Here is a 22,921-nt window from a genome sequence, read left to right on the forward strand (position 1 = left end):
AAGATGTAAAATGGTATCCAATCTCATTTTAAGACATGTAATCTCAGTTTTAAACCTGGTCAAATACCATTAACATGGTTAAGGTGGTTTAATTCTTTACCTAGCGCTGACATCAGCTCCATTGGTCAACAGCAGATTGGCCACTTTAGAATGTCCACTCAGAGCAGCTAAGTGAAGAGGTGTGTTAGAATTCTCATCTTCGTCATTAGCAGCAGAATGGTCAGCAATCAACAATTCTCTTACACAACTAAAATTTACAAATTAAGAAAATCAAAATATATGGTGAACGTGCTCAAAGGACACAGATGATGCCTTTGCTGACATATAACATTATAAAGGAAGATAACTCAAGAACGGTAAAATCATCTATTTTCATTGATTGAAAAACAATCTATTTTTGTAGATGTCTGGTTTTTTTTTTTTTGGTGGTTTTGTCAAATTTTGCATACAAGCCAATAGATAATTTGAATACTCATTTTGTGGTTTCACCAATACCCACAAATCAATGAAATTGGTACCCAAATGAAGAATAATGAAATGTTCCTTACTTTGTTCTGCCATTGTCTGCAGCTAAATGTAAAGGAGTCTGTTCTTCTTCATTCTTACTGTCTACATCAGCACTATTCTCTATAAGGATCTATAAATAGAAACATACTAGTTAAGACCCTTATATCTATCAGTATCTATAAATAGAAACATATTTCAGATTATCATGTCTATTAGGATCTGTAAATAGAAACATATTTCAGATTATCATGTCTATTAGGATCTATAAATAGAAACATTCTAATGCAGACCTTTATGTCTATATCAATAAGTATCAATAATAGAACTATACTTCTGTAAAATAAATTCAGAAATTTTTACATGCACTTATTATTGCTATTTTGTGAGAGAGATGTGAGATTAATTAGTGTTATTTATAATTTCAGGAAATTATATATCAAATATCAGAAGTGCATTCTTATTTTTTGTGTTAAATTAAAAAAAAAAAATACAATTTCAGAATGTACAGTTATTCTGACCTGCATGACTAAGTGTTGGTTTGCTAAGCAATTAATACTAAAATGCCAGAAGAGTTCTAGAAAACTGACAGCAAAATGTCTACACTACTGAATTTACCAAAACAGAAAAATCAAATAAAGTTATCTTAAATCTTAAAACATTTTAAAAGCCTGAGAACTTTTAACATATTTCAGATTTTTATTTACTTGTAAATACCAGTCTTGAGTTGTTTTTTTATTGCATGAGTTACACTAGTACTGGTTGAACTGAGGTCAATCAGCTAAATTTTAATGTTTTATAGAATAATAGGTTTTTATTGTGATGTAATAATACAAGCATTGTAACATAGGATATCTTAAAGGAGTGCACATGTCTATTTAAGGTAGCACAATACAAAGATTTTTTTACTTCAAATCACTAACCTTTAAAATGGTGTAACTTTCTTATGAATGCATAAAAAATAATAAAAGAGGTATATATAGATAGATAAAAGATTAATCTTTTAAATGGATGCAATATTTTTATTATGCAATTGTTATGTAATCGATTATGTAATTAGTGGCAAAATCTCGGTCAGTTCACTTGAATGAATTTAGCTCTATCGTCTCTTTAACTATACAGAAAATTTTAACGAAATCTTAATCAACACATCATGGGCTTCAAAGGGTGGCTCAAATTGTCCCTATGGTATTCCATTCTCTCATAAATCTTTAATTAGTGTAAACATCCTTACCACATAAAAGAAGATAATGTTTGATTAGGTGTAAAATATATTTGTTCTATACATTCTATCTGAAATCTGAGACACTCTTTTGTAGATAATGGCCATAGGAACAACATATAATAAAATCAACCCTCTAGGAATACCTATGCAGAAGCTAATTTCAATTGGAAGTGGAAATTTTGTGAAAATTTATTTAGACACAGTTAACATTATAATTGGTTACATAATTGTTGCATAATACTAACATTGCATCAATTGAAAGAGTAATCTGTTAGCTATCCATAACTACCACTTTTATAAATTTCCAAGCATTATTAAGAAAGTTACAGCATTTTAAAACTTGGGAGTTTGAGTTATAAAATCTTTGTATTGTGCTACCTTAACCTTAAATTTCACAATTTTATTTTATTAACCGGCAGTCATTTTGGAAGGGAGATCATGATGGAGCCTTAATCTGAAACCAAAACAAGATAAACAAATATAAAACAAGAATGTGTCCAAAGTACACGGATGCCCCACTCGCATTATCATTTTCCATGTTCAATGGACCGTGAAATTGGGTAAAAAATCTAATTTGGCCTTAAAAGTAAAAAGATAAACTAATAAGGAACATGTGTACTAAGTTTCAAGTTGATTGGACTTGAACTTCATCAAAAAACTACCTTGACCTAAACCTTTAACCTAAAACTCACACTTTTAATTTCTATGTTCAGTGGACCATGAAAATGGAGTCAAAAGTCTAATTTGGTTTAAAAATATGACAGATCATATCATAAGAAACATGTGTACTAAGTTTCAAGTTGATTGGACTTCAGCTTCATCAAAAACTACCTTACCAAAAACTTTAACCTGAAACTCACACTTTTAATTTCTATGTTCAGTGGACCATGAAAATGGTGTCAAAAGTCTAATTTTGTTTTAAAATAAGAAAGATCATATCATAAGGAACATGTGTACTAAGTTTCAAGTTGATTGAACTTCAGCTTCATCAAAAACTACCTTGACCAAAAACTTTAACCTGAAACTCACACTTTTAATTTCTATGTTCAGTGGACCATGAAAATGGTGTCAAAAGTCTAATTTTGTTTTAAAATAAGAAAGATCATATCATAAGGAACATGTGTACTAAGTTTCAAGTTGATTGAACTTCAGCTTCATCAAAAACTACCTTGACCAAAAACTTTAACCTGAAACTCACACTTTTAATTTCTATGTTCAGTGGACCATGAAAATGGTGTCAAAAGTCTAATTTTGTTTTAAAATAAGAAAGATCATGTCATAAGGAACATGTGTACTAAGTGTCAAGTTGATTGGACTTCAACTTCATCAAAAACTACCTTGACCAAAAACTTTAACCTGAAGTGGGACAAACGGACGGACGGACGGACGCACAGACGAACGGAGGCACAGACCAGAAGACATAATGCCCCTCTACTATCGTAGGTGGGGCATAAAAAATATTTACCTTTAGAACTTGTAAAAATCCTTTCATGGCAGCAATATGTAATGGATCATAATCAAATCTGTCTCCAGTGTTGATCATATTACGTACAGCTTTGTACTTCAATAATGCCTGTAAAATAGAAAAAAAGTAAATCTATTAATAATTATGAACAATGAATTAATATGCTGGCCTTTATTAGTTTTTCTGTTATCATCATCCATTATTGTTTTCAAGGTAATATAAAAATGAACAGTGCAATGACACATTTAGGAATGGTCTTTAAATTTACACATGTTGATATTGTAACTCATGATTCCATGCATCTTGTAGCTTCTATTTTAGGAGATAACTGTATTGTTTTTTAAGCTTAGACAGCAACAATTGGTAATTTGATGGTTGAAAATTAAGTTTACTGGCAACGCATTAATTTTGAATATTCCTAAAATGAGTATTTCGGTTAATAATTTCGCCTTACAGATAAAGCTTCTGGTTTATCCTCCTCACATGCCAAGTACACAGCTGTCTTGTCATTCTTCTCAACTGCTTCATAATCAGCTCCTTTTCTTAGAAGTTGATGTATGGTCTCAGCATGGCCATATGTAGCTGCTATCAACAGAGGAGAAAATCCATCTTTGTCTCTATACTCAATAGGAGGCTTTGGTCTAAAAGAAAGATAATAAATCTTTTGCCAAATTTCAACATCTTCTATGTTTTTTTTAAGACTAAAATATGTTGCTTATGTTTAACTGATGTTTACCAAACATCTCTGTTAGTTCATACAGGAAGAAAAATGTCAATGCCTGTAATGGTTTCGTTATCTTTTATTTATTGTTTTTTTAAATAAATCACAATTCAAACAAAACACTTCCCAAGAAGGTCATATTGCATATATGGAAAGAAACTTCATAATAATGGTTTTTCCTCTATATTATATCACAACCACAGCAGCCATGTTTAAAGCTTGAGTATATGAAATATTATAATTAAACAAATACCCTTGAAGGCATAAAACTTTGCTCAGTGCTCGGAGCACAAAAATCATGCTTGAAACATGAAATCCAGCAATTTGATTGGTTGATTTTCGAGTCTGAGTACAAAAATCATGCTCGAAAGTTTTATGACCGTGAGTCCTGCAGGTGGTAACAATAGTTCAGATAGACCTCTAGTCCAAGATGAGCTAAACAGTAAGTTTGGTCAAAAATAGCTTCTATTTGATTTGTGAACTTCTTATATTTAGATTCTTAAACAAGGCTATTTTTAAATATTAATCAAACTCGTATAAATTTAACATTACATACTGTCTCAAGAAAAACTCTACAATATCTTTGTGATTGTATTGAGCTGCAATGTGTAATGGAGTGGCCATTTCTATGTTTCTGACATCAATACGAGCTCCATAGTCGACTAGCAGCTTCACACTTTTAACATCGCCAGCCTTTGAAGCTAAATGAAGTGGGTACATGTAATTGTCAGCTGGTGTGTTGAGATTTGCTTTCTTCTGTAGACAAAGTTTGACAACCTCATAGTTTCCATTTTCCACGGCCAAATGAAGTGGAGTGTTGTAATCACAATCTCTGTCCGCTAACATCTATAAAAGATTAAGCATTTGTGAAATAAATCTGATTTACATGACAATTTAAAACAGATTATTAAAGTTCAGCAGATTCATGGAGGGATGTAAGGAGATATATATCTTCCTGCATTTTGCACCAAATATTTATTTCGTGCTCTTATCTTTTAGAACTTTACCATTTTATAAGTTATAATTATCTTTAACAAAAGTGTGAAGATCTAAACATATATGGATGTTCCATAAAAAAAATAAACAAAAATGTTCCATAAAAAAAATAAACAAAAATGTGTCCACAGTAAACAGTTACCTCACTCTCACTATTGTTTTCTCTGTTCAGTGGACCAAGAAATTAGGTTCAAAACTCTTATTTGGCACTTAAAAATTAGAGAGATCATATCATAGGGAACATGAGTACAAAGTTTCAAGCTGATTGAACTTCAATTTCATCAAAAACTACCTTGACCAAAACTATAACCTGAAGCTGGACAGATGGACTAAAAGACAAAACAAACAAATGGATGCACAGACTGAAAAAATATAATGACTCTCTAATATCATAAGTGGGGCATAAAAAGAAAACACCTTTAATTCAAATGTATAAAATACAAATTAAACATATAGTAGGGTAATTGTAGCTACTTACATCAGCAACTGATACCCAACTGCCTCTGGATTCAGCAGCTTCAAACAAAACTTTAACAATTTCAACTGTTCCTTCTGTGGTTGCACAATGTAAGGGAGTTAACTTTTCATTGTCCTGACATCGTAACTCACATCCAGCTTCCAATAACATACTGCATATAGACTCCTGGTTGTGGGTAGCTGCCATGTGGATAGGTCTCATTCCCTGTTTATCTTGAGCCTTAAATAGAATAAATATAATGATGTTTACTTGGTGGCGCTAGACTTATTATTAACATTTAGCTGAATTTGCCTCCAGTGGCAATAGACTTATTAGTAACATTTAGTGTTGTCATATTTATTGCAGCAGTAGTGAGGTGAAACAACTATAATAATCTCTATTCAGAAACTATCATAATATATGTTGGCAGATTCAATAAAATAACTGGGTTTTCTTTTGTAAATATAAATTACCTCTAAGTTTATACCAGGTAAAGCTAACAACTCCTTGGCAACAATTTCATTGCCTCTCATAGCAGCATAATGAAGTGGAGTCTGACCATATCTGTCCTCTATGTTAATCTTGGCATTACTTTTTATCAGGAAATTGCACACACTCTTGGAGAAATCATCTGCAGACTCAATATGTCGCATAGGTAACTCGCTTTCAGAAGGCTAAAATAACCAAAATATATATATTTGTACATTTTTAGAAAATTCACTGATAAGTTAGTCCAATAACATCATAAAGCATATATAACATTAATAATTATATGGATTATTAAATGCTATGACTTTGAAATCATTCTTGAACTGACAGTAATGTTAAAAGATTATATTATAACCATGATAACAGTTCATCTATCTGGAAGCTTTTGTTTAACCAAATGTTTTTGACAATATTCATTGGGCATAAATGCCTAATTGCAGTAATTTTGAACATCAATTTGTCCTTCATTAGCTTGTAGCTGGCAATGTTATATTACCATGAGGCCCTACTCCAAAGGAAACTGAATTTAACAATCAAATACATATTTTATTATCTCAAATAAATTAAAAGACATTCATGAAAAAGTGAAAATCCCTTCAAGTAAAAGTTTGTTATAAATTTTAACGCATTTCAAATTTGCAGAAATGTGACAATTTGGTCAAAACATAATGAACAATCCATGAAGATTCCCTTTCTTCTCCATAAAATCTGGTGTGAGGTATAAATTATTTGTTAATCTACAAAATTTTCAACAAGTACATTTCAGCTGACATCAATTTATTACAGATGTTAGTATGTAAACAGATGTGATAAAACTGTAGTTATATATTATTATTGGGAATTTCAAAGCAAAGCAAATTTTCACTTTTAAACATACATGGGAAAAACAAAGGAATAGACAAGTGTCCACTTCAAATGTACAGTAATAAGAATAACTCTGCTTCTGTAACATTCTGTTGATATAAATATATTATCCATCTGTTTAATGTAATCAAATAGTGAAATTTAAAACAAATCTGTGACTTTAGATAACACAAAGCCTTACTGGTACTGGAATGTTTCTCATTGATGCTTGACTGCCATTTTTACCATAATACTAAATAAATAGTATGATACAAGAGTGATAAGATTTTGGGAGATTTGATTCTAAGCATTTAGTTTATACATTTTGGATGAGTAAAACTAATGTAAGAGTGCCGAAACATTAAGTTGGTGGACATACAGTCAAGCTAGGGTAACAATTAATGATCCCCTCAGATGCAACAGGGACATAAAACAATTTTAAAACCAATAAAGGAAAATGAAGTAACTTTGAATTACTTTGCTTACTTTTTGTGTCATTGGGTTGTTATTTCATTGATGTTTATACTGCAATCAGCTGTTTTACTATGTATATAAACGTTAGCTTTATACGTCAATGACCTCAACTAACCTATAAGCCCCGCCTACTAACCGGAACTACTGTAGTTCATCAATAACGTCACATCACAACCATGACAACATGTAGTAACAATGGTCATACTTTTATGAATATAAACTTGTTAATTTTTCAAATTGGTAATTTATATACCATTTTTATCAAATTTTAATAATTAAGTTCATTTTCCCTTTCTAATTCGTCTTACCACCTTGACTACGCTCAAAGGGAAATACCCCAAAACATGCAAAATGGTACACCAAGAGGGAAATTCCAAACATTTTTTTTTAACAATATTTGTTTCATATTTTTTTTAATTTAATTATTTAACGATTTCAGTATAAAGACAATATACGTATATATATTGTCTAAATATATACTTGATTGACAGAAGTTTTAAACAGTGACACGAGACTGGATTCTCAATTAATAACAAAACAACATAAACTCATTCCATTGTCCTTGGAACTAGTGCCAAATAGTAAATCAACACTCACTGACCTATAACCAGAAATTGAACTTTCAGTGCCATTTCTCAAAGTTCAAAAACAGTATCTTATATATGTGCAATAGACAATATTGACATTGGATATATAGAATAACCATACATTGTCTCGAAATATCAATGTTATTTGTACAAGGCTTAGAAACGGGAAGAAAGTGAGGCTGTGCCGAGCATTTCTACCTGTTTCGAGCCGAGTACAAATAACAGATTGATATTTCGAGACAATGTATGGTTATTCTTTATATACTGCAACTCTTATAACTGTTCAAAATGAAGTATTTAGGGTAAAAACTGTCATTCTTTAATTGTGAGCGGACAACGTAAAATTGCCGCGAACCTGTATGTTTTATTGACGTCATAAATAAAACTCTACGGAAACACATTGTCAACGTCATAAACAAGGTGATATACGGTCAGTGACTGTATATCACATATGAATATACGGTCAATGCAATTTGACTGCTCAAATAGCACAGCTGCAGTATATAAACCAATAGAAACATGTCGTCTCAATTACCAGGAGCAGTGATAAAATTGATTTTTGGTTAAAGCAATGTTATATTTGCATCCACTTAATTTTTTAATCCATCGACAAACAGTACAATGAAAACAGTTTGATTTTCAAAATTTATTTAACTGTTATGTTAGCATTGTTTAAATTCACATGTACTATTGTGTTTTCTAGATTTCTAACAGAAAAAACAGATCTTTGACCAAAAAATCAAAGCTTAGAAACTTTTAAATAAGAGTACAAACTATTAAACTGTCAAGTATCTTGATTCTTTAATTAAAGAAGTCTCAACATACTATAATCTTAACAGCTTCATAGTAGGCTGCTGGCCTTAACACAAGATTATTTAGCTAAAAGTCAAGCTCAAGCTAAGAAAAATATTCAAACTAAATATGAACACTTTTAACAACGCTGAACAAATTAGTTGAACTTTCAAAATTAAAATAAAATGGAACAAAATATGTCCAGTCAGAAGGAGAATATTGTAAAATAACAAAATACATAAGAGGGGATGACACAGGGTGGAAGATCATTATCAAAGTCAGTTTTTGGTAATTTTTTCCCCGAAGATTCAGCTTTTTTAATGCCCTATATCCAAAATCCCAACTTTTTTACCCAAAATATCCTAGATACAAACCGTGTCATCCCCTCACTAAACAAAACACAAAATTAACATAACATCTGTAAACAACAAACAACATGACAACATCAACTACATGCCTAATGTTAAAACTGCTGAACACAAAGCATTTCATAAACTACATTAAAGGGAAACTTCGCAAAAAAATCAAAAATTGATATTATGTCCATTCTGTATAAAAATGCTCAAATTTATAGATATTAAAGTTTTATTCCGCTAAATAAGAGATCACCATCGATTTTAAATTTTGAGTATCAGTTCTCTACTCTCCGCCATCTTGTCACCTTCTCCGATGAAAAATCCCGATATGTCAATAAACCACAAAGGAACAAAACTACAGTAAACGATGTAGTCGTAATTGCGTGTCGATATCTTGTCAATCGTACGGTTGTTTTATCTGACTGACTAACTTGATACGGAAAATGGTCTTATATTTTTAAATAACCATATAGTCTGTTATTTTTAAACTGATAATATTGTAATTAGTTAAAAAGTCAAAGTTCAAATCATAAAATGATAAATAAGTGTTCCGTGGAAATTGTTTTCGAAAATCTAATTCGTTCATAATTCTTTCAAGTAATAAACTTTATTTAAATAAATTCGGATCTTCCCTTATCTGATCACCAGCATGGCTAAAGGTATTACTCCCAAAGGTATTGGAAGGGGTGTAAGGTGACACGTCCAGGTATTCAATCGATTTCCTGTCCGGCGGGCTTGCAAGTTCATGCATCGTTTCACTTCTGTAGGTATTGATCAGTGTACACGACCGTTACTTATAACTTTCCATTTTGAACTATCAGGTGCATGTATAATATACATTTTTGTCTTGCGTGTCCGAAAGTGATATAATATACTAGTCATTACTGAACGCATACGCTTGTTTATAAATAACATTTCTGGTGTAAAGAATATTATTTATAAAAAAAAAATAATACAAAAAAAAATAATTGAAGAAATACAAATCTATTTACATATTTTTCCAAGGGTTAATTTGGGAAAATGTAATATATACTCGTTGTCAATAGTTTAGGACAGATTGGAACATACCAGAATTATTGATCTAAAAAAATGTGCGCACTTGTCGACGATTCGTGTATACATACGCCTGGTAGAAAGTTACGGAACTATAGTCAGTAGCGCAATTTAAAATATGTATACATGTATACATTGAACATAAGAAAGAAACATACATTTTGTGTAAATTGTGGTAAAAGTTTTGTAAATAGACTAGTCCATGTATGCCAACAGTATGTAATCAACGAATTCGATAGACTATTGTATACCAAAAGAAGAAGAAGAAAAAAAAGAAACAATTTGATTTAAATACAGGTCAATTTATAACTTGCTTTGGTTCATCGAAGTTAAGAACATAGTAAACTCACAGATTTATATATCAATTAAATTGTTCTCGAATAAAGGACGAAATTCGTCATCATCACAATTGTTCCAACATTCATGTAAAATATATGCAACTGGACGTACACTAATAATCCCCAAGGAATGTGAATATTTTCTAGGAAAACTATTGAGTATCAATTTCGGGATTTATTTTCTTTCTTGATATTCAATGACAGCAATTTAAAGAATAAACTGCTTGTCGGATATTTGTCCGCTTTAGGGGTATTCTTGCAAGTTGAACAGACTTATAATAACATTCAAATATAGGGAAAGATAACATTAAATTCGTTGTCTTTTAATTTTAAACATCGTTGATCAAATAGTTATTTAAGTATATATATACGTTGGGAGACGACGATTATTATAGTTGTCTCAGATTTTAATAAGGACGTTCCCCATTATGAATAAATTTGGTTGACGTTTATCACACTTGAAAAGAATATCTATTCGTAATTTTTCGATTCCATTACAAAAATATTTTTTTCTTTATTCGTACATATTATATTCCGCTTCGGTAGAGTTATCTTCAGATAGTTTCATATATTAATTAATACATGGCTTTCAAAAGTCTAAATGTAAGTGTTCTCGTACATTTTTTCGCCTAATTAAGACAAATAAAAATGATTTAGTAAAGCTATTTCTAATTTCTAAGTCCCCCTTTTTTAGGAGACATAAATTAAGGACCAGACTTGTATATCATTTCATTCTGACATATGAATTAAGTTTCCCGTCTTTAACCGAAAATTGTGTATTTCTTAGTAAATTAACTTATTTGAATTCAAATAAATAATAGCACCAAATATAATTAAATAATTCCACGGCGACCAATTTTTATTTGTCACCAACTTGAATATGTATTTTTAATGTGTGTATTAAATGCTACCACTGATCCGAATAGACAGTCACACCTGGCAAGGTGTGCCCTAGAGGCGTGGTTAAATACCGAAGTGCAAATAACAATTTACCTTTCAACAAGCCATCTACGAGTATTGCCACAGAACCGTGAATACACACATCGTATAAACCTAGCCATAGCAGAGATAGTAAAAGGTCAATAATAGTACACCAACATATTGTCTTTACAGATTATTGTACTTTAATTTGTTCACCTTATCAGTCCGAAAATGCATTTATTAAAAATAAATTTATAACTTTTTGTGTTGTCTACAAAAATAATTCGAATATATACGTTTAACATAGATAATTTATCTCACGAATGAGTACAATTGAACGTCTGTGCGTTTTATCTTCTTATTATCGGATGGTTATTAGATAAAGCATAAGTCATCGGCGCGCTTACGATTCCGTTAAAATATGATTAAAAACCAAGACTTTTAATGATTGTATTTTAAATCCCGGCATGCAAAAATCAGGAGAAAACGTCACGACCTACAGGAAGTAGTTGATATTTTTTCATTAATTATTGAATTTCTCCTTTATTACTGCACATATAGCGATAAAACTTTGTGAATATATATATTATGTCATAATGAACATATTTAAACCATAAGTAAAAAATCGTGAATTTTCCCTTTAAATACCTTTGATACCAATTGCGCCTCCTGCTGTAATAAATTTATAAAATGTTCATGCTAAATTCTACAAGACTCAGATATTTACTTGTCCACTAACTGTAACAGTGAACTTAAAACTCAGCTCAGCCTATTTTTCTTTAATTCATATTTAAGAAAATGTATTGCACTTTCTAAAAATATAAGCTGACCTAGATTACTGTACTAAAGTTGAACTCTTTAGTTGTCTTTTTATTACTGTAATTTCAGAAATCATTGCTTGCATGTATTTTTGCCACTTCGACAAGACAGATAAAATGTGAGAATAAACTTTGTTATTAACTGAAATGCTGAATACAAATATATGCCAGTTCTTATAACTGTGATATTCACCCTGTGCTTTATTTTCAAATCAGAAACCTCACAATCTGACAATAGTTTCTGAATTTACAGTATTTCTAGTTTATAAACATGATAAATATAGGTCTATAGATATAACCAGGTGATCTGCAGGGCGCAGCTTTATATGACCGCAGAATTTGAACCCTGAACAGTTGGGCAAGTATGGACACAACATTCAGCTTGATACAGCTCTGAATTTGGATTGTGATTAAATAGTTGACACAACATAGGTTTGTGACACAGAATGAATGTGGTCTAAGAACTTAAAATTAAAAACTTTTAAATTGGACATTTACCTATTATGGTCCAATATCCAAAATCAAAATACATGGTTAGATTCAGCATATTTCAAAGAACCCCAATTCAATAATTCAATTTTTAAAGAAATCTATTGAAGATCAATTTTGAACCCTTTAGACCTCATTGTTGATCATGACCAATTTGATAACTGGGCCCAAATATAAAAAATCAAAATATATATGCCATGGTTAGATTCAGCATAATTCAAAGCACCCCATATATCCAATTTTTGTTGAAATCAAACTAAATTTAATTTTGAACTCTTAGGACCTTAATGTAGACCCATTTGAAAACGAGACCAAATATTAAGATTCTAAATACACCGTAAGATTTGGCATATCAACTTCAAGAAACCCCAATAATTCAACTTTTGATGAAATCAAACAAATTTTAATTTTGGACCCTTTTGGCCCCTAATTCCTAAACTGTTGGGACCAAAACTCCCAAAATCAATCCCAACCTTCCTTTAGTGGTTATTAACCTTGTATTTAAATGTCATAGATTTCTATTTACTTATACTTAAGTTATTGTGTGAAAACCAAGAAAAATGCTTATTTCGGCCCTACCTAATTCCTTAAAACTGTTCAGACCAAAACTCCAAAAATCAGTCCTAACCTTCCTATTGTGGTCATTAACCTTGTGTTTAAAGGAGTATGTTCGGTAAGGTCCTAAAATGGCCCCCAATTTTAGTGTCAATTTCAAATTCGGATTTATTGACCAATATCACAATAAATTATAGCTTATACAGCGACTAGATAGGAAATAAGCCATTTTGTTGAAGATTTTACGTTTTTGCGTTTCATTATGACGTCACAAGTTGTACTCATTTTGATTTTTCACGAAAAAATCAATGAAAATGGGTAAATTTTCCATAGATTATTAGACAGGAAACATAGAGCGCATACGTCGACAACAAAGATCTTTTAATATAATGTTTGTGAAGACATTTCACATGTTTTATTTGAATATTAAGTTTGTCGACGCCCACGCTCTATCTTTCCTGGTCCTTAAATTGGTTGAAATCCAGCTGTTTTTGTCAAATTTCACCAAAACCCTTTATTTTGACCTATTTGGGATGTAAAAATCAACGTGTTAGAATAAAATTTTGACAAAAACAGTTCTGTTAAACTTTTTCACGTGTCTTTAAGGCAACTTAAAACATTTATTGTCTTGTAACTATGAACTTTATAATTGGGGCCAAATATGGCCCTTACCGAAATTATTCCTTTCATAGAATTCTTTTTACTTATACTTAAGGAGGCTCGAGGGTATAAAAATTTCAGAAAAAAATTAAACATTTGTTTTTCATTACAAATTTTATTTATTACCTTTTGTAGTTGTTACTTTATCATATGGTACAAAAATCATTCAAAACAATCAATTCGTGTTGGTCCCAGATGACTTTTAAAATGTATACATCATTGAAAAAGTTCCAAATTATCTCCCTTTGGTGGAAAAATGCCATTTTTTGGCTTTAAAATTGAAATATCTTTTTTAACTCATCGGTGACCTATATTTTTTAATATGATTTCCATAAAAGCTGTTCTTAAACTACTTTATTGTGAAATTTAAGCGATTTCTGTAATAAATTTCTTTTTTTATTTCGATATTTACCTTTATTTCTCCTATTAGTTCAACAGAAAAAAAAAACACTTTACAAAAATGTATGCTTCTTTCGAAGGCAGATTGTGAGCGCAAATGAACGGTGACCCCACTTTTTTATTTTATTTTTCTATTAACTATAAGATAAAGTTCATTTATAGAAAAATATAGAGAAATCCTATATAAATGATTTAGACCCGCGAACTTAAGTTATTGTGCGAAAACCTAGAAAAATGCTTATTTGGGCCCTTTGTTGGCCCCTAATTCCCAAACTATTGGGACCACAACCTCCAAAATCAATCCAAACCTTTCTCTAGTAGTATTGAACCTTCTGTTGAAAATTTATAGAGATCCATTTACTAAAACTAAAGTTATTGTCCGTAAACTAAATGCATCTTCGGACAACATCATACCATTATACGACGCAAAAAATATTTGGCGGTCGTATAAAAAAGGATGCGGTGTGATTGCCAATGAGACAACTCTTCACAAAAGACCAAATGACAAAGAAATTAAAAACTATAGGTCACTATAGGAATTTCAACAATGAGCAAAGCCCATACCACAATCAGCTATAAAAAGCCCTGAAATGCCAAATGTAATACAATTCAAACAAGAAAACTAACTAACTGGTTTGTAAGACCTTTACCACATGCTGCTAATTGTCTTTTTGTAAGACATTTGTAAGAAGCCCTTTCTTTCTCCTCTATTTTCTATTCTACTATGCTAATCCCCTTTTAATACTTACATCCAGCTGAATTTCTTGTTTCCTTGATTTTTCTCGTTTGTATCTAGCTGTATAATGCAATGGTGTCAAATCTTCTTCATCTCTGGCGTCAACATCTAACAATAAAGACATAAACATATACTGTGGATCCATTATTATGCGTTGGATACAATTTTTTTAGTGGGTTTTGTGGGTATAGGGGAACGACAAATTCAAATGTTCAAAGAATAACATGTTTTCAATAAGCTTTGTAAACAGATATTTGCAAAACCAAGAAATCAAATATCCATGAATATGCAAATTTTCAGAAATCCAGAAAATTGATGTCCACAAAAATAAATGAATCCAGAGTATTGTCAACCATGATAAATTTATATAAGAGGAATAAATGTATCATAATTGACATCAATTGGTTTTAAATTGCACATTTGTGTACCATGCAATAAGTCATCTGCATTTTAATAATTCATTGTACCATGTATAACATATCAGATTATTTTTTATTTATGGTTTTTTTTTCAGTATGAATAAAAGCTACTTTGGCTTAACTTCATTTCTCAGAACTGTATTCTTCATTTACATGAATGTGATAATTTATGAAATCTCACCTAACATGCCTAATTACAATGTAAATTTTAATATTGTCAAGACTTGATCCTGTTTTATGCTGTAGATGTGAAAGATTGATTTAAAATCAATCATTACATGTTCATGTTCTTTTTCTATTGTAGCACTTCAAATATACTCATTCAAAAATAATATAGACACTACATGTATGTGTTTTCTTCAAATTTTTCTGCTAGCTCGATTTTTATTGGTTAGAGGTTTTTTGTTGCCTATCAGTTCAATGCAAAAAAGTTAGTGATTTTTTTCTCAAGAAACCTAAATAAGAAAAAGATGTAATATCTTAAGAGATTTTACACTCACAGACTGGAATTTACAAAAATGGCAAATTATTGTTTTAAATAATGATCCTCAAATCAATTAATCTGATTAAAGAATAAAATAAAAGGTTATTAACTACATTAATATTTGTAATTCTGTCAAGCTTTGTTCCATATCATGTCAAATGTATGTTGACCCAGCTGTAACGCTTTAATTTGATGTGACTGTCATACAAGTGAGAGGTTTAACAAGTAGCTTTAAAACAAAGTTTAATCCTGCATTTTCTACATTAGAAAATGCCTGTACCAAAGTCAGGAATATGACAGTTGTTATCCATTAGTTTGAACTTTTGATTTTGCCATTTGATTAGGGACTTCCCTTTTTGAATTTTCCTCTGAGTTAAGTATGTTTGTGTTTTTACTTTATAGGTATCATTTAGCATTCTAGACTTACTTGCACCACATTCTATAAGTTTTCTGGCGACGTCCAGATGATTGTAACGTGCAGCATAATGTAATGGTGTAACTCTGTTTTCATCTTTAGCATTTACCTTCTTCCTCAGTTGGTTAGAGTGAATTGTTTTTAGATATTCATTCAACGATTCAAAGTCCCCGGTTCTGGCACTCTAAAATAGATATTTTTTATTCAATTACAGATTTCTTTATATTTGCTGTTGTCAGTAAACAAGAACACATCACAGACTACAAAGGAAAACAAAGCAGTTTTACAGCTTTAAAACACGAAGCTGCACAAAAGCTTTAATATATCACCTGCCTGACTCTATAACCAATGTGTACAACTAGTCAGAATGTAAACAGTGAACAATAACTTACCAATCAATGTACAAGACTTTTTGAATGCTGCTCTATAGCTAGATATGACTTATCAACAGGACAGGTGTCACTAGAAAAGCAGGAACTGCTAGCCCTTTCGTAGAACATGAGTTGAAGTCCATGTTTGGTGGGGTTAGTGTTGCCTTTTTCTTTTTTCTGTTAGTGTGTTGCGTTTAGTTGACTGTTGTACATTTTTTCCCCATGTTTTCAACAAATCAATAACAGACCACGGAAAAAAGGTATTTTTTTCAGCTTTAATACAAAAGCATAAAAACACAAGTTGTCTGTCCCTTTATAACCAACATGAACAACTAGTCAAGTGTTTAGTCCTGTGCAAGGTAGTTTCTGACAGTAACCTCCTTGAAACAGACTAACAACAGCAGACTAGCTGTTAACAAAGTTGATAATACCTTTGTGGTTTAATACTAACATGACTAATATCATGAATATAGAGATAAGTACACAAAATAAATTGCACCTGTTTTGACAGTTTTTTAACTAACCTGATGAATTGGTATATTAGCTAATGCCTCTAAATTTTTGTCATGTGACATATCTCTTGGCTTCATTCCCTCTGGGATATGTGAATCAGATGTATGAACCTTTGGCAATTCAATGGCTTCCACTTCCTCTTCTTTGTTTGTTGGAAGAAGGTTGAACATTTCTTGATTTGGCTTTTCATTTCCATTAATACTTATATTTGTCTTGTAAGTCCCCGGAGGGGAACTATCATCACTCATTTTGTTCTGTAATGGTGCAACAGAAGAGTCTCTTGTTGGTGAAAATGACTTCTGTAAAGAGTAAAGAATTTGATGGATAAAGGCAAAACAAATTTACATTTTGTACTTTGTTAACTTCTTGTCACCTTGCAAAAATGGTTGAATACGCAGGACTAAGGTAAATGATAAAATTTTCTTTTTTCAAATATTTTAGACTTAGACTGTTTAGAAATATGTTCTGAAAGTTATAAGTGCATGCATTTTTCTAAATTAATGTAATGGTGGTGGATGTCAGAAGCTGAAGGCAGGCTACATCTTCTGCAGGAACGGAAATAATGGCCCATCAAAATCTAAAAATGATTTCATCTTTTTGAAACACAAAATGCATCTAACTTTTATATATCTTGTGGATGCAAGTTATTAAAACTTTCCAAACTGCACAAGTAAGTCTGTACACAGAGTAGTTTTTGAGGTGTACATGTAAATACGGACGTTTCATTATTTGTTCAACCTTAAATAAACAAGGCAGTGTCTGCGCGTACCCACATGCGGGTACAAATAGCAAAATTGCTGTTCGTAGTCTAAGCGTACTCACATAAGGTTTAATAATAAAATGCCATCGGATCAGGAATTAAATGTGAAATATATACAGAAATTATCGCAATTCGTGAATAAAATTGATTAACTCATTCACCCCTAAGAGATTTCTGGAAAATCAGGCATTTCCGTAAATTTGCAATCATATGCAAATTAGCAGACTCTTGAAAATGGTCATTTTCCGTCTATTTTCCAATTTTAAAACGACCTTGAGAGGTGAACATTAACCAGACTGTGTTTCTTTGTCATTCAAGTATTACCCTATAGTTACAGCAGGCCATGCATGCTAACTGGGAGAATATGGGACTTAAGTGTCTTGCTGGCGAATTATTATCGTCAAGTCAGGTCTGCCTAAATGTCCGTTTTTACGGATTTTTGACAAAACGGTGACCGACCTAGATTTTACAGACTAGATTCCTATTGGCCATATTATACCTCTTTGTGTTCCTATACCACCTATGCATGCATTTACGATAATAGTTTATACCTACAATGACTACCAGTTAAGTAGTGGCCATCAAAAGATGCCCACCCCCACCTGATTTTGTCTACTTTTCACCTTTTCCCGATTTTGAACTCTTAAACGGCTTTCAACGTGCCATATTTTCATAAACAGACGTCTGAGAAGAGTTTATGGACCATGAACTGCTTGGTTGAAGTCCCTGCTATCATGACAGTTCAGGTGGGGCAGTTCAAAAAAGGTATGGAGGGTCATACGGGCCATCAAAGAATGGTTGTCGCCATGACGCATATAGGCGTCATTGGGGGTTATTGGGTTAAACGATTTTTAAATTTGACTTCTGTTGGGTTTGAGGGTCGTTTTGGGGGTGTAAAACTGACCAAAACACTCTTTAGAGGTTGAAAATCGGGAAAAAAATAATTTTTGTTTAAACGATTTGGTCAATTTTTTTAAATTTGACTTCTGTTGGGTTTGAGGGTCGTTTTGGGGGTGTAAAACTGACCAAAACACTCTTTAGAGGTTGAAAATCGGGAAAAAAATAATTTTAGTTTAACTACTAAGAAGTTTTATAAATATTTATATATAATAGGTACATTTGTAAGTGAACACTTTTTCTCGTTTGACATGGTTAATAAATATTCTTAAAATGGAAGAGAATGATATACATGTGGGGAAGACATTTCATGAATTGTATACATGTGGGGAAGACATTTCATGAATAGGAACAATTTGTTCAAAAGTATCAATCAATTAATTTTATGTAAAAAAAAACTTGGAGTCAGTTGCAGCTGCAGAGATAAGAAGAAGAACTGGATACACAAAAATTAATAAATAAAGCAAAATTAAAGTTTAACAGAATAAATTTTTACTGTATTTACGGAGGCAAAAAATTCTAAACCAGTTTGACAGGAAAAAGGCCTAATACATTATTTCTGATAAACAAAGGCTGATGCCAATAATCTTCTATGAAAGCTTCATTAAAAAAATAACAAAATATTTGACGAAAATGTAAACCTTCAGCGCATCAAAAAATATTTTACCTCTAAAGCGTGGAAGCAACTTAAAATTTGGATATTCTGAATTAATAAATACAATTTTAAAATATTATTTGTCATACTCTTCACTCGTTCTACACGTACACAAATCCCCATAATATCGATAATTTCTGTATATTTCATGTTTAATTCCCGATCCGACGGCATTTCATTATAAAACCAGATGTGGGTATGCGTAGCCTACAAATGTCAATTTGACTATTCGTACCCGCAGACACTGCCAATTAACAAATAATACTTTCTGTTTTCCTGAAAGTGAAAGTTAAATATGTCATATGATAGAATAACACAATAATACTTCGTTTTAATGCATCAAACCCCAATAACTCTTCATGGTTAATTACAAAATCGTCCTGGTAGACCGTAGTGCTTCTATAAGTTCTAATATTAGTCACTGGACTCTTTAAAAATTAAAGAAACTGTAAATAAAGCACCTATATCCACCTGTCATTATCGTAAAAGAAATATATAAGAAGCATAATACCTTTGAAGAACTGAAAAATTACCTATGCGTTTGTCTCAGCGTTCCCTATCTATTTCATCCAAACCCGGGTGTGGTTATTAACTTGTTTACAAACCGACTGTAAAGTTGAACCGGTTGGGTGATTTTAGGTTCGCTTACTGGGATGGTTTAATCTGGACATAAAAATTATCCTGGTGCATATCAGCGTTTGCAATTATAAAATACGAATAAGAAATTATGACAATTATCACTTCGCATGAAATTATCTTACCTGATAACAGTTTCACAATTTCCAAAGTTTCATTTTTCGGTATTCAATGAATCGAGTCGAACTTGTCACGTGATAAAGTGACTTCCGAGGGAGCGCTTATTGTAAATATTTTGTAGCACGAATAATACTTACACAAGTTTTAGCTTTCTAAAAAGCTATAGACTGCTTGGCTCTACACTAATTTAAGGTTATATGTGTGCATGTGGTTGTTAAATAGTGTTGGAACTGTAGTATTTTTAGATATTGATTGATATAAAAGGAAGAACTTTAAGAGTGTGCGTTACACACCCATGCTTTTAAGAGGTTGAAAATTAAAACAATTATGAATTTGTCACGACACTGGAGGTGGGCCTATATTGTCAGAAGTAATAAAATACAGACAATGCATCATTAAAACTACAATAAAGTATCTGAGTAAAGTATAGCTTGCATCAATTATTTCTTAAACATTCCGACAATGGCCATTACATAATTAATCCCATTTTTATTACGTTATAAATCGTTGACTATATTATAGCTTTTTTGTAGATATGCAGTTACTGGCTTGAACTGAAAATATTGTGTTATTATTAAAACTTATTACATTGGTTGCAATGAATTACATTGATTTCCCAGTTAGATAAAAACCGATAATTTCACATGTGAAATAAACGTGGTTATTTCACTCTCTGACGTCATACAACAATAGGCGTTGTCAAGACGTCGATAACGTCGGATCAAAACAAATTGTCAATGCGTAGGAAAAAGATATAGTTCCTTACATTTTCTACATTAATTTCATAAAAAAAAGCCATTTGCCAATGTAATAAAAAGAATAACTAATCGCCGTATTTGAATATCAAAAATAAGACAACTTGTGACCGAACGCCGCTATGGATTAAACTCGTGCTGCGCACTCGTTTAATCCATGCGTCGTTCGGTCACGCGTTGTCTTATTTTTGATATTCAAATACGGCGATTAGTTATACTATAAGTCTTTTCCGTAATGGAATTTGTTTAATTTCTTTTCTGCGCCATTTCAGTGTTATTCATTGATAGGTACGTGTACTATGATATGTAAAAAGGGATGGGATGAGATCTCACAAATATAGTTAAAAACCAGGACATTATAGTATATATTATTTCTAGTATAACCTTTTCAAATAAACCAACATCATATATTATCTTGTAGAGCTCTGAATATCTTGCAAGACGGTGAAACACAAATGATATGAGTTGACATTGCATGGCGTTTGCAACTGCTATAGAGAGGAGCATGGGTCATTCAATACATATCTGAGATCATTTATTACCTCCTATGATTGATGAAAAAAAAGAAATGTAATATTTGGTTGAGGTAAACTTTAGTTAGAGAAAATTCAGCAATTTTTCCATTTATAAAGGGGCTTAATTTTAGAACAGTAAAAGTGACATAATCAAAATTCAAACTTGATCTGTATTTTGTGGTTATAAGCATTGTGCATAGTATAAGTTTCATGACATTTGCATGGTTGATGCAAACTAAAGTTTGTAAAAGGGGCATAACTCTGGAACGGTCAAAGTGATACCACCTAAATTCAAACCCAAAGTTGATCTGACAGTGTGTTTTGTGGTAATAAGCATGTATATACATGGTATAAGTTTCATAACATTTAATTGAGGAAAATTCAGAGAATGGAATCAGACTTTGGGACGTACGGACGGACGTACCTACAGACGGACAAGGGTAAAACTTAATGCTCCAGGGGCGGATCCAGCCATATAAAAAAGGGGGTTCCCAACCCAGGACAAAGAGGGGGATTCCAACGGTGAACCACATGTTCCCATACCGTGAAATGCATTGATTGTCCAAAAAAGGGGGGTTCCAACCCCCGGACACCTTTAGTGTAACGGATGCAACATCGATAATGGCAATGTACGGCCGCAAAAATAGAATTAGAAACTCCATAAAATAACTGCTCCCTTTAAAGAATGTGATCTAAACATAGAATTCCAGGTTACATAGTAATATCATAACATTTCACAATAACAGATGAACGGTGATATATTACGAAATATACCATGCATTAAACAATGAATAGTATGTTCATAATTAACCATTTCAAGTGATGAATGTTAACTATTCGGTATTTTGAAATTCTTTACTAGGACATTGAATTTATCTTAATAAACATATTAATTATAATGCACGTAAACGTTCTATTTGTAAATGTACATGTTCCAGTCAAACCTTTTGCTTCTTCTTTTTCTTTTTCCTCTTTTTACGCGCTGGTTCGTTTGTAGTCGGATTTTCTTCACCTATTTCTGGTGCAACAATTGATGTGTTAAGAGGTGGAAGTTTAAAATCCATATCTCACATGTATTTTTCCATTTGACATTTTTAAAAGGAAAGTAATTTAAAGTTGTTTAAATTTACTTATTAAACATGTAAACATGATTAGCTTAATAGTTGTCAACCGTGGCAACCAGTGTTCCTTTGAAATATTTATAAGTTGTGATTTCTAATTATCGTTGATCTGTGCTGGGACATGCAAATAAAGTCAGAATATACTGAGTACTATAATTCCATTATTTGAGATATCAATTAAATATGATATTATTATGTGAAGGTGCATCAGAGCGGGTTCCACTAACACATACAACACGACTAACCTTGTAATAATCACGTAATATGGATTGGTCACCAAAACTATAATCGATGTGTATAGCTATATAATTTATTTTTTTGCTCAACTGGCCCAACGGGATATCATGGGTGTACTTGACGTCCGTCGTCCTGTCGTCCGTTT

The 22,921-nt window shown here is 31.7% G+C and overlaps 1 protein-coding gene across 15 annotated transcripts in view; it reads right to left on the reverse strand.

Moving 5' to 3' along the window:
- LOC139493483 (transient receptor potential cation channel subfamily A member 1 homolog) overlaps nt 1–22,921 on the reverse strand; it is a 54,180-nt gene that overhangs the window by 25,949 nt on the left and 5,310 nt on the right. For 2 of the 15 annotated variants that reach the window (XR_011657009.1, XM_071281899.1), the window contains exons 1-12: nt 22,363–22,527; nt 17,092–17,379; nt 16,209–16,380; nt 14,892–14,986; nt 11,870–11,893; nt 5,842–6,042; nt 5,390–5,608; nt 4,472–4,761; nt 3,649–3,835; nt 3,195–3,302; nt 549–637; nt 101–247 (exon numbers count right to left, since the gene is read on the reverse strand). Coding sequence is in view for 11 of the 15 variants with exons in the window: in XM_071281899.1 (XP_071138000.1) it covers nt 101–247; nt 549–637; nt 3,195–3,302; nt 3,649–3,835; nt 4,472–4,761; nt 5,390–5,608; nt 5,842–6,042; nt 11,870–11,893; nt 14,892–14,986; nt 16,209–16,380; nt 17,092–17,379; nt 22,363–22,482 (1,940 nt within the window). In the remaining 4 variants the exon portion in view is untranslated. Of the gene's footprint in view, nt 1–100; nt 248–548; nt 638–3,194; nt 3,303–3,648; nt 3,836–4,471; nt 4,762–5,389; nt 5,609–5,841; nt 6,043–6,902; nt 6,939–11,869; nt 11,894–14,891; nt 14,987–16,208; nt 16,381–17,091; nt 17,380–19,903; nt 20,241–22,362; nt 22,620–22,921 lie in introns of those variants that run through there. The other 13 variants (XR_011657010.1, XM_071281904.1, XR_011657011.1 and 10 more) reach the window with 11 other exon arrangements.

The sequence above is a fragment of the Mytilus edulis genome, chromosome 10, assembly GCF_963676685.1.
Source record: "Mytilus edulis chromosome 10, xbMytEdul2.2, whole genome shotgun sequence".
Lineage (NCBI taxonomy): Eukaryota > Metazoa > Mollusca > Bivalvia > Mytilida > Mytilidae > Mytilus > Mytilus edulis.